At 29.0% G+C, this 13952-nt stretch overlaps 1 protein-coding gene across 11 annotated transcripts in view; it reads right to left on the minus strand.

Annotated features, from left to right (window-relative positions):
- Positions 1 to 13952, minus strand: part of LOC143238764 (E3 SUMO-protein ligase PIAS2-like) — a 124084-nt gene that overhangs the window by 97965 nt on the left and 12167 nt on the right. For 10 of the 11 annotated variants that reach the window (XR_013020745.1, XR_013020744.1, XM_076479287.1 and 7 more), the window contains one exon: positions 8478 to 8635. Coding sequence is in view for 9 of the 11 variants with exons in the window: in XM_076479287.1 (XP_076335402.1) it covers positions 8478 to 8635 (158 nt within the window). In the remaining 2 variants the exon portion in view is untranslated. Of the gene's footprint in view, positions 1 to 8477; positions 8636 to 13168; positions 13295 to 13952 lie in introns of all 11 variants that reach the window. The other variant, XM_076479288.1, reaches the window with a different exon arrangement.

The following is a 13952-nucleotide window of genomic DNA, read 5'->3' on the forward strand; positions in this document are numbered from 1 at the left end:
TATATTAATCTTTACTAATGTATACATGTACAATAAACTTATTGCTTTATATGCGAGTGCATAAAAAGAGGAGTAAAGCTTATCTCTGATGTTCCAAATAAGAAAAAAATCAAAATGGAGATGATCATGTCAGTGCAAGACAAAAAGCAATGTTTGCAATGTAAATAACAGAAAAATGGAGGAGCTTAAACCATTACTAATATATGCCTCCTCTTTTAATGAAAGTTGATGTGATAGTCTTTTCATAACATTGTTGTGATAACTGCCCAGCACCATCAGTAAATTGCTGGGCACTATCCTAAATTCATTGTTAATCATAACAAGATGGTCTGAATCTAAGCAAGGAATGAATCAGTAGTCAATAAGTACCACTACTGAACTGGATCTTTTACGTGCCTAACTAAAGAGATTGTCTAGAAGCTCAACTTCAAATTATAAAAACATTTTATAGAGATAAAAGAATAAAATGAAAAGTAAAAAAAAACAACAAAAGAAACTGCTGTACCAGTGGCAGATAAAAACCAAAAGGCAAATTGAAGACAATAACTACAATGACTTCATGTAATATGAAAGCATTCATAAATTTCAGATGTTTAATCATATCTACTAAAGGTAATTTTACAGATAGCAAGGTTAAAGGAGCTACAGTCTCTAAACAATGTAGTAAAATGATCTGCATATTAAGAAGTCTGGAGAGTTGATGAGAATACATCTGTGCAAAGGTTTCATTGCTGGTAAATCTGTACATTACCTTTGAACATCTACAGGTAGGTGATATGTAAAAACTGTTTCTGTTAACTTCTTTGCAATTTTAGAATCACTTTGAGGAAAGTTCACAACAATGATAACTTCTGTACCAAAAATACTAAACAGTTAAAGATAATCAAATGTACCAAGTTGTATGAAAACAAGTGTTGAGCACCATTTGAATTGCAGCAGTTTCAAAGGAAACGGGAATCTTGATGGTCATCGAACATAAAAGTTCAACCAACTGATCTTTGTAATTGAATATAATCATAAACTGAAACTGTGTTCTCAAATTTCACCTAAATATGCATTCTTGCACAACTTCCTCTCACCAGAAGAAAACAAATACCGTTTCTTGAATTTTTGGGTACAATTATATTTTCATCTGTATTTACTTAACAAGTGTTATAAAAAGTGTGTAATAAGTATAATTTTATGAATGGTAATTTCCAACTGTTTTAGATTAAGAGTTAAAGGCAATTTTGTATTCTCAAAATGGCTGGTACAGGTATTAAAACTTTAATTAAAATAAAGTACAGAACAACATTTTAATACATGTACCAGCCATCCTGAGAATACATTTTTTCTTCAAGTGGGTTTCTCATCATCACAAATAATGATAATTTTCTAAAAAAGTTTCAGCACATTTGATTTCAAATTTGAATGTTTTATTTATCACCTAACAAATCAACACCAAAAATCATGCCAGTAATCAGCTGTTAGTGCCACACATCTATTTAGTAGTTTATTTTGGAGTTCTAAAACAAGGCCTAGACATAAATGTAACAGAGGTTATTTTTTTATTTTATCCACATGTTTGCATTTTTTGTATTTCTGAACAAGTGCACCCAAAAAACAAACAAAATGCCACTAACAACCATGTAATTGATAATCCCTGTCTATGATGTTACTCTGGCATTACTGTCTTCATTGACTTCATAATTTCTAATTTTTGCTGGATTGCAAATTACATTCATTCTTCATTCTCAATCTATGCTAGTTCCATTTCTTTGCCCTCAATCTTGAAGTGGGTGGAGATTATAGTACAGAATAAAATGTTTAGTTGGTTAGTCCACTATGATGTTTATATCATTAATAAAGACATTTCAACTGTACTTGCATGCTGCAAAAAAACAGGTGGAAAGCTTACACTTACATGACAACTTTGTAAAAATGAAATAGAAACCCTATAACCTAAGCACTTTTGAAAGGTGGGTCTTTCTTTGCCCCTGAAGAATGGTCCACCTTTGGAAAGTGCTTGGGCTATGGGGTTTCCATTTCAGTTTTATTGAGACTTCTTGGATCTATGTTTTTAGAACATCATGAATATAGCAACTTCGAAGATAATTGTGAACCTCTGTAACATCATTTCCACCTCATTAAAAGGTACACTAATCCTAGCCAACTTCCACAGAACTTTCCTATTGCAATTGGTTACAGGGAAAAGATGTATTCAAGAAAGGTGTAGAAAATAGGTATTCCTATCCATTCCATAAAGATTGGATAGAGTATTCCAGAAACTGGGTGAATTGATTGAGATCTATACAAAACAGTATAGACATATCTTTAAACACAGAAATGTATACCAAATTGGGAAATCCATTTATTTGTCTTTTTAAATCTTGGTCTGTTATATACTATATTCTTTTACTGAAGTGAGAACAAACAGAAAAGTTGCAGTAATACCCAAGTCATTTACTGGGATCTTTGGCTTCTAAAGCATCAAGACATTAAAGGCTGGATGCTAGTAAGTGAATAAAGAGAAAGTTTGGATTTATGAACATTTAGTCAAACACTTCTTATTCAAATAGCAGTGGTGGCACAAGTATGGCTACAAAATGTAAACTTACTAATTACTTTGAAACTGGCTTGTTTCTTTTTTGAACTAACAACAGATCCCTGTGAACGACTAGGTATTACTGCAGTTTCTGTTTCTTCTCACTTCAGTAAAAGAATATAGTATATAACAGTACAAGATTTAATCAAGTGTTAAACTTATTGTTTAATTATTTCATAGGTCAAAAGCCATCTCAGTTATTTACTGTTTACTTGCATTCAAAATGTTATTGAATTACTATTTTACAGATTTATGTCAGCAAGTTTGGAATCAAATTGTAGAACTTTAATATCATATATGATTTAATTTATTAAAAGTAAATATTAAAAGAACACATCTATATATAATTTTTAATGAATCTTGTGGTATGTTGAATGCAGGACAGTTAAAATTAGAATGTTTATGATATCAAAATACTAAGTATATAGTTTCACACAAATTAGAAATTCAAATTACCAATACTGGCAAGCTAGAAATATAAAATAAGAATCTCGCATCTTCTAATTTTGTTCAAATATGGTTTATATACTGAATCAAACACAAGAGCCCATTCATTTTTTCTGAATTTCTCAAAACTGACCCTATTATACACTTTCTTTAATATATATGAGAGTAACTAACTGACAGCTTAGAAAATCTCTCTAGTGGCTTTCTCAGCCATTTTGATCTGTGAAAAGGCTACACTGTCCTTTTGAACCAAGATCTCAAGAATGTAGGTTGTGTCTTTGGTCTAGATTTCGCTTTTGTTAAAACCTAAATACAGCTTAGTTTCTAGGTTTCATAAAATTATAGTAGAATTCTATGGCATCAGTATAGTTATTTACAATTTTCTAGTTATTTAACTGTATACATAAAACCTAAAAACAATTTTTCTTTTGTTTGATATCCTCCAAGTGCAAAATTTGAAAAGGTTTAGCAAACTATGTCTTGCATTAACTGAGTTCAAAGGTCATAGCTAAGAGATAATTGCTTGTTTAACTTTTTTATTGTTTCATATTTTAAAATAAATTTCATAACTTATTTCTCAATAATAATAATATACGATTAATAATTGAAATGTGACTACATTACAACATAATAGTGCACTTAAACACTAAAGGTCAGTTTTATACTACTGGATATTGTAACATGAGTGCATGTGTCCTATGTCAAAGCAAGTTATGTAATATTAGCTGTGAATGACTGGAAGGTCAATATAGTAAAAAAGTAAATATATATCATTATGAAACTTAAGTTACTTACACATTTTTGTATTTTCATGTTATAATACGTAGTTATTATAGCACTTAAAAACCATAATTTACATTTCCTAATTTTTTTTTATCATGATTATGAGGTTGGTCAAGTGACAGACCCCACACAGTTAGGGTAAAAAGATAACAAAATATAAAGTCTTACTGAAAACAAATAGTTGAAATACATTTAGAAAGTTTGAGAGATTTCACAAATAATATCAGAGATTTTGGGGATGAGGAACAGTTTTTTATTGCAATATAAAATCATTTTGCACTTGCAATAGTAATGAAACAGACTCAATATCTTAAGAAACAAATATTTTTGTATTTCATTAAAAAATCTAACTTTTTTGCCTACATAGAAACTTGTAATCTTAACTAAAAGTATCAAATTTTCTGAAGATAAACATACTGTGTTAAAAGTTATATGGCATATACTTAACGTACAAAGGTATATATGAGCTTGTTTATATTATACCAAACAAGTTGCAAAGTGATTAACACCTTTTCCATAAACAAACTATCACTCTGATGATGCCAATATGTGAAAATGTAAAACTAAAAATATAAATTTGAAAATGTGATTTTCTTTTGTACATGTTGAGAAGTATTTCACTACACACAGATTACCAGTGAAAGGTTACTCGGAGCACACCTCTTACTGTATGACAAATATATTGTTAATATTATACAATCTTTGCTTGAATGTATTAAAAATAACTATTAAATAATTTCAAAACAATATTTTTAAAGCAGAGACTGATAAAGGTTTCAGTTGAAAGTATGAAGGCAATTAGCTAGTCCAACACACACACACACACAAATTAGGTGGTGGAAAGATCATATATAAAACTAAGTAATCAGATAGATGAGCTGTAACTAGTATCTCATGAAAACCTTGATTCTTGAAAATAGATCACCTATTTTGAAAAACAATAGCAAAGTAGCTTATACATGTTTGGTAGTTACAAGATTTTTATACTTCTAACTTTGTTGTTTAATAACAGAATAATAATAAGAAAATTGCAAGTTAAAATAATTTATACTCCACAACGAAAGAATCTCAAGGAACTCATCACCTGTATCCTGCAGATTGCAAAACCTGGTATAATTTAAGTAAATTAAGAAAGAACTGTTTGATACAATTATAGAAATAGATTTTGAGAAACCATGGGAAAAAAATTAGTTTTTCAAGTACTATCTTTACTTGGAACCTTAGTACAGATTCAAGTTATGGAAATACTGTCTAAAGAAAAACATGCTTCTTTTAGATCTGTAAATGCCTTACTGTAAAACCATTTGTAAGTTAAATATACACAAGTATTTTTCTACTATACAATCTAGAACCTCACAAGATGGCTCATGATAATGTTAAAGCCCTTTCCTCTTGTTTTGAAAATATCAATTTGTTAACCTGAGTGTAATGCAATACAGTATGCAGCTATAAAAGTTTGTATTTAACAGCTTTATTTAGGTGATACTGAATATTTGCCATACTACACAAAGCCATGTAAAATGAGCAAATATCTCACTGAAGTACAAAACATTGAATTGATAATTCACTATCAACAGTTCCTGAAGAAACCATTTTTTTGCCATGTACATGTCGATGAATCTTCAACCAGAAAAAGCTTACTCTTTGGCTTTAGCTTTTGTGTGTTGGTGAAAAGTTTGCAAACATTTCCAGGCTTAAAGTTCATGATTGCTTTCACTATTTTTGGTCAAGTCTATTTCTATTTTGTCATGTTCTTAAGAACTGGAAGTTGTAAACATACATTACAGTGATAAATTTTGATCCTGTGCAAAAAAGAAGTGAACTGAATCTTTTGAGACAGTTTATAAAACAGAACAGTGAAAAAAAATGCTTGAGATGTTTTCTGAAAACTATACCTTATCCTGCTGTTTAGCATAATGTCTGTTTGTTTGGCAACATTAAACAAGCTAATAATTATGTCAATTTCAGTGCATTCTGAAAAAGGAACATCATATAAGTGCTGAGCCTTGTTTATAGTGAGCTGTAGGCTGATAATCTTCAACTCAGAAGTACCAGACATTGTGTTAGCAAGTGAAAAGGTGTTTAATACCAGATTTATAAAAATGACAAAACTCTATTCTGTCAAAGCATGGCAACATCTTGGTAATCAATTATCAGGTTCAAGTTCAGTTAATGAAACTGTTAATAGCAGTTGTTTATGATGTCATTCTAAATAACTTTTTATCTCAGTTTTGATTACACAATCAAAAATAGTTTTAAAATTATTCAAATGAACCATTTTTTCTTCTTGTTTTTACTGACAAAAACAATAGAAATTTGAAAAATATAAATTATTAAATGTCACTTTACTGATTGCAGGAGAGGAGGGTGGATATTACTCAGTAGTAACCATTTTAACTAATTGGGACTGTAAATGGTGAGTAGACCAAATTAGCTCATTTTTATAGCCTAGAAGAAGCTCAGTTGTGGTTATTTTATATTATTGTCCTAGTTTTAATAGAGTGACATGGATAAGCTGAATAACTTTGCCATAGGATTTTTAAATTTATATGTTCAATCCTTGGGCCTTGACTAACCCTTTTTTAGGGTAAATTAATTTCCTTCTAACAAACATCTTGATTTAAAGTTGTAAGTCATTACTTTCCATGTTTTCATAAAATTCTGTACGGAAGTTATATATACACATTTCTTTAATATTAAAAAAGATTCAGTAAAAAAAATCCAACAAGTCACAACAATCTAATTTTAGACAAGTTAGTACCTTGACTTTATAAATGTGAATATTTAACATGATATAGTGAAATTCAATCGTAAAAATAATATGGATAAAGAAAATCATACAAATAGGTATAAATACAATATTTCACAAAAGAGACTTTGAAATCCATTTTGATCACATACTATTCTCAAGCAGAAGCTAATCAAAGATATTGTAATAGTACTCAACAAGCTATAAAATTTTAACAGTAATATAAATCATATAAAATGAACAGTAGTTTAATATCTTAACTATGATGTGCCCAATTAGATTTAATTTTGGAGAGAATCAGAGCAGTTTTTTTAAAGGGTGTATTTTTTCTTTTTAATTTCAATTTAGCTTTTTATCACAAACACACATCTTCAGATTTTGACAGACCTTGCTGTCAGTAGATGTGTATCATGTGATTTTAGGTTCAAAGAAAATACTAAATGCACAAATACAGTGTCATAGAACAGGCAATTAAAGATAACATAAAAAAATCTATAGATGAAAATACTTTTCAGTTGTGGGATATTTTGATCGGATGGCAGGTCGCTCAAAACAAACATTCCTGTTTTTTGGCTTATTTTTGATACACAAAAAGACATCTTAAACTCTGTGCTAATCTAAAACTTGAACCTGATAAACTTCATAAAGTTGTATTTAGTACATATAGTTGGTGAATACTGCTAATGTGATTTACCTTTGGTGAGTCAGAATATGGTGTTTCAATCTAGATAGTATATTATGTACAGTCACAAAACTGTTAGTTTCTCTAGTATATGTACACATGTGAATGTTAAAACACAACAATTAGAGAACACAGTTAGACTCAACCTAAATTTCTCTGTAAAAAATAAAAACCTCAAAAGAGAATCCCTACACAATGAATTCGGTTAAACATTAAACAAAGCATTTTTATTAAACAATCATGGTGTAAAGTTTCCTTATAAATTTGATCAGCTGCACTAAAAGAGTGGCAAATAGTAGCATCCCAATAACAAAGGATGAGCAAATTTTGTAGTAATATTTTGATAATGTGTATAGTTGGAATAATCAAAAATAGTAATAATTAGAAACCATTATTTTGATTAATTGATTATTTTTGTGATAACCGATTAAATCATAATTTTGATTACTGTCTACCAAAATAACCAAAAACAATAACTGGAATCACTACCTTCGATTAATCAATGTGATCACTGCTCACAGGTAATCAATTGTAATCATTAAAATTACTAAGCTCTAGTTGTAACTATTAACATTTGAAATTTTCATTATAAATTCATTACAGATAATATACAATAATAAAATCATGGTTTATGTTGAATTGCTCAGACTAATTTCAAGCATTTTCTGAGTACTCTCAATGTTTTTAAGCTTTTTCTGGAGGTTAAAATCTACATTATAATCAACTAGATTCCACAAAAATTTCATAAAATTGTAATTGTTTGTTCAACATACGAATGTAGACAAGAGATAGAATAATCTTTATTTCTTGTGCTCAATTCCACAACATATATTATAGCTAAACATATTGATATATTTTGCTATTAAAATATTTTCAACTACTTTTGAAAAAAAAACAAGACCCTTTTAAAAAAGCACTTTCAAACCCTTTAAGTTCCATTTTCAATTTCAAGGATATGCATGCACCTTGAAAAATAAATATGCATTTCAAAATATGACTTATTTAAATATTAATTAATTCAATATTTAACCAAAACAACAGTTCTGCATACAACTGAATTTGTATTTAAATAATTATGTGCATTTAATAGGCATGAAAACAATCAATATACTCAAACAAAATAAAGACCCACCAACATCGATAAAATACAAAAACTAAGGTGATAGATGCAGACATTTGAAACAAATATTTTGTTGATACCAGAAATATACTATGTAAATATCTTCCCTTACTTTTGAAGTTCTCGAATCTTCATTTGTACAGGCACAGAGTTCAAATTGAGAAGCTCCAACGCTCGTGCCTGAAGTTCAGACTTTTTACCACTCTTATTTCGTCCTCCGAAACCCAAAAGAACTTGAAGTTCAGAAAGCCTGAAGTTCATTATCATTTTCTGAAAGGTAAAAAATAGTTCAGTTACTTTGAAGTTCTCGTTACATCCACATCAAAGTATTCCAGATAATAAATTTATTAAATGATTTTACAATTTGTTATAAGAAATTCTACACCAGCTGTGCTCCTTCCCTATTATAAACCTTGAGAGTTAGTGAAACCTGACAAAATTTTCTTTAAACAACAACTTTCCTGACTTTTAAATAACTTGAAACTCAGCACATTATCATTTACATAAACAGATATTCGTTTATGGAACTGCTTGTAAAAAATCAAATATTGTAAATCTTAATATAAGATGAACTAGAAGTGAGAATCCTGAGAATATTGCACTTTCATATAGGAATAAAATTTTGTGTGAAAAATTAAATAATGTCAATATGTTCAATTATATATTCACATATACATCTGCACTAAAAGACAGAGCAAATCAATAGATAAACCTAAATTAAACAAAGAAAATTTATTTCAGAAACTGTAAAATAACCCTTTCACAATGGGTCAAAGGCCATGTTATCACATTTGACTTGCACTCAAAATTTTACTGAACTACGATTTTATAAACTTATGTCAATAAGTTTTGAACCAAATTGCAAATTATAATTCAAGCTTTAATATTATATACGAGTTTGTCTTAATTTTAATGTAAATATTAAAGGAACACATCTAAATTTAGATTTTAGTGAGTCACGTGCTATGTTGAATGCAGCACTGTTTAAAATTAGAAGTTTGTGATGTCAAAATACTAAGTCTGTAATTTCATACAAATTAGGAATTCAAATTACTGATATCACAAAGCTGGAATATAAAATAAGAATATTATATCCTTTTATTTTGCTGAGATATGGCTTTGCCTCTTTCCATCTTTGAATATGGTCCCATATATATATACTTCAACATGTGACATGAAAATAACCAGAGTGGTTTTCTCAGCCATTTTAATCTTTGAAAAAACTTCCACATTCTTTTGATCCAAGATTTCAAGGAGATAGGTTGTGTCTTTAAACTGCTGGAAATTTTGTATTTCTTAAAATCTAAGTATATCTTACTTCCTAAGCTTAATAAATTATTTTAGAATTCTATGGTATCAGTATAATTATTTATTTTGGTTATTAAACTGTACACATAAAAAAACCTTGTTTGATACCCTCCATGTGCAAAATTTTAAAAGGCTTAGCAACCTGTGTCCAGCAGCAACCGAAAACAAAGGTCATAGTGAGAAGAGATAATTGTTTGCTTTACTTCTTGGTTTATTGTTCTATATTAAAAAGAAAAACGTTTAATAATTTATTTCTAAATAGTAATAATCTATGTACACATATAATGTAACTATATCACAAAATACTAATCCACTAAAACACAGCCAAGACAAAATACTAAATGTCAGTTTTATTTTACTGGATGTGTGACCTGAGTGTATGTGCACCTCATTAGTGTAAGTTATGCATAACCATAAGGTCAATAAAATAAAAATATTTATGCAAAAACGGCTCGTTTGGGTTGAGAAAATATTTTACGTAGAAGAGCAAACAATATTTCGACCTGATGATGACCGAAGAAGGTCGAAACGTTGTTCGCTCTTCTACATAAAATATTTTCTCAACCCAAACGAGCCATTTTTGCAAATGTATTTCTCTACAAGTGAGTTTTCTCGACATCACTGAATAAAATAAAAAATAAATATGCAGCATTATAAAACTAAAGTTACTTGGACGAAACATTTGTATTTTCATGTAACAATATGTAGTCATTCCAGCAAGAAAAAAGCATAATTTATATATATAAATATATAACACATTTTTTCTAATTTTTTTTACAATAGTTACGAGGTTGGTTAAGTGATGCACCCTACATAGTAGTCTAGAAAATAATATAAAATATACTCTTACTGAAAACAAATGTTTGAAATGTATTTAGGAAGTTTTAGAGATTACATAAATAATATTAGAGATATCTGGAATAGAGAATAGTTTTTTTAATCATAAAATGAAATCACTGCTCTCATAATAGTAATAAAACAAACTAGTTTCATTGCTATTCCTTAGTAATGAATACTTGTAATCTTTACTAAAAGTCTACCAAATTTTGTGATGATGCACATGCTGTACCAAAGGTTACAGTGCAAATGCTTAACAAGACAAACGTGTAGATATACTTGTGTATATAACACTGAGCAAGTAGCAAAAGGGTTAGCTCTTTTAGCTCAGGCTCAGTCCCTGTGATTGACCTTATAACTATTTTGTGTTTGTTACAGTTTAAGCTATAGCCTTCAAATTATTAAACATATATTCATAAGATTTGGCAGGATACCAGTAAACATTATAATGTTTTCATATGCAAAATATTAGATTTTTTTTATTTAAGTCCTAAGGTTTGTTGAGGAATGTTTTCCATGCCTTTTTCTTCTCACATGTTGGTTGGAAACACACAAAATTTTCTTTAAGATCAAAAATACTTTTCTTATTCAGAAAATCATCAAATTCCACATTCAAAATCCTTACAATGTTTAGATAGTTATCAAATGTTTATGAAATAACTATATTTTATTTCTTGTTTCACAAATAAATCTTTGTAGGGTTTTAGTCTATTTGACTGATCTCATACCCTCCATAAAAACATTTGAAAATAAATAAATGCCTTTGTAATTCTAGAACGACTACAAATTATAACTTGAAAATATATGTTTAAATAACTTAAATCTCACAATATTATTATTTTCATTATACTGACCTTTCAGTGCTGCATGGTTAATAATGCAGATGTTACAATGATGTGGTGCACATACACCCACGTTGTAGTGTCCAATAACATAAAACTTACCTGTCTTGGCTGTGTTTTAGTGGACTAGTATTCTGTAAGATGCAATCAAGTTTCAATTATAATACACTATGTATGTTTACAGATTATTAATATTTATGAAGAAGCTCTTAAGCTTATTTGTCTTGAAGCATTGAAAAGTAAATAAAGACATAAGGCAATTGTCTCTTCTAATTACAACCTTTGTCCTCAGTTGCTGCTTGTCATAGGTCCCTAAGCCTTAAGAAAATTTTTAAGGTTTTACACACACACACATTTAAATTATGCTCAGAAAACGTGATTATTTTTCAATATCATTCTAAGTTTCACAACACTCAAGTTTTTTCTAACTAGGTAAGTGCAGAACATTTTGTCACAGGCTAAAACTTTTCTGTTGATGATAACATTATATCACCCATGGCACTTGTTTAAATGTGGTGCCATAAATAATCAAAGATAAAGAACAAGAACAGAAAATAAAACATGAAAAATGAACTATAGGTCAAAAGGTAAAGACAAAATAATATGGATATGACCCAAAGAAGATATTTTAAGATTATTCAATGAAGAGTTAAAAGGTATATACATATTTCTATTTCTTAATTTTAAACTTTGATGCAAGCAGTTTGAGTTAGTGATACAGTAGTGAAAATGGATAATAAAATATAAACATTTAATTTAAACACCTCTTTAGTATTAATGCGGCAAGTTGTAGAGACAATTCAAATGAAATGTGAAAACTAAGAAAAAACAATAGTGTTTTTATATAACATAAAACCACTTGCAGGTGAACTACTCCAATTGCAAATAACTACATTAAATAATAAATTCTGAGTAGATACAGTTGAAATATTTAAAATCAAATACTTTTTCTGAGATTACATAGTTTTAGGAAACTTATCAAATTTCAAACAATTTGATCAACTAGTTTCATTTTTGAAAACAAATTTCACAAGAATTATGTATCCTACTTACAATGGACATAAATCATTTTGATAGGAATAAAGCCAGGTTTGCCCCATAACTGCAAGTTTTATCAATTTAAGTTCCTTACAGCTTTTAATTTTAATTATGAGAAAGATAAAAATAAACAGATAAGAAAAGTCTGTTGAAGTTTTCTCTACACCTTTTGCTAATTCAACACATACATTATAATAACTTGCCCTTGTTTTATCTTGTGCTAGTAACTTTGTTGTTTACATTATGAATCTTAACTTTTTCTTCGTGACAAACTCAGCTGCTACATAATACAGGGAAGGCAGCTAGTTGGGTTTAAGTTTAGTAGTTTGTCAAGAACAAAATATCATAACAATACAACAGGTATATGTGATTGTATTCAAGTTATACAAAATAGTCCAATGTTCCAAGCATCAATCTATAATGAAAACATTCTATTTAATATAGTCAGTACATTTCATACAAATCTTTACCAAAAATATATGGAAAAAGTTATTAAACAAAGGAAAAGTTGAGATCTTTAAAATTTTGACAATTTTAATGAAATTTCCAGATTTTAGGATCAGATTTCAACATGAAAATACCATATTGGAAAATTTCACTTTCAGATTTAGGGCATTAAAATGTGCTATTGAAGTATTATTCTGGACATATTTGGATGTAACAGTCAGTAAAGTATCTGTGTTTGTTGAATTAGTAATGTCACACAACCAGCACTACAAGTAATTGGTCATTCTTATTCAAACACAAGGGAAACTGTAACCAAAAAATATCACCTGACCTACTATTGAAGGACAAAGCTGTTGATCTTTTACCACAGGTTTTTCAGTTTGAATCCTTCTGTGCCCATTGCTTGGAAATAGACAACCAGGGGTACTCAGAAAGGTACTTTCTTTTCACCCCACTCCTGAATTTGGAATTAGATCAAGCAACTCAGAAAAAAAAGTTAGTATATAAAATAAAAAAAATAAATGAAAAAGTAGAAAAAAGTGCAGCTTTATAGATGTACCTCCACAGATAGTTTAGGTATTGTCTCCACATGAATGACAAAAAACAAAGATAGTTCAAACCATATCAATTTAATGTTTATCCTGTCCAACATTTATGTTAAAATGGTACGTATCAAAAATATGCTTAAAATTTCAAAAGATTTCTCATAAATATAAAAAGGTAGAAAGTGTATGGTAGTCCTGTGTACCATACTGGTTTTGACAGTTCTGTTGTTTCTACAACCTAGATTCACCGATATTCAACAGAGCTGTCAAATTACAAAATCCTGCTCAGTGTAAATTCTAAGGTCTAAAAGTAGTAACAATTTGGCTGGTCTAAAATATTTCAGCCATTTCCATTTAGCCATTTCAACATACACAATAACTATCATTAAATACATTTAGTATATATAACTTATTTTACAATATAACTATTAGCATAAGCACCTTGGTATGAATCACTGGATCTATAATTTGAAAAGTGATGAGTTTTAATATGCACTAAAGTGAACATGTTATAAAAGTGATAGTCTAGCATGATATTTGATTCAAAAAGCCAAATTAAGCACTTTGCAG

Source organism: Tachypleus tridentatus, chromosome 13 (assembly GCF_004210375.1).
Source record: "Tachypleus tridentatus isolate NWPU-2018 chromosome 13, ASM421037v1, whole genome shotgun sequence".
NCBI lineage: Eukaryota > Metazoa > Arthropoda > Merostomata > Xiphosura > Limulidae > Tachypleus > Tachypleus tridentatus.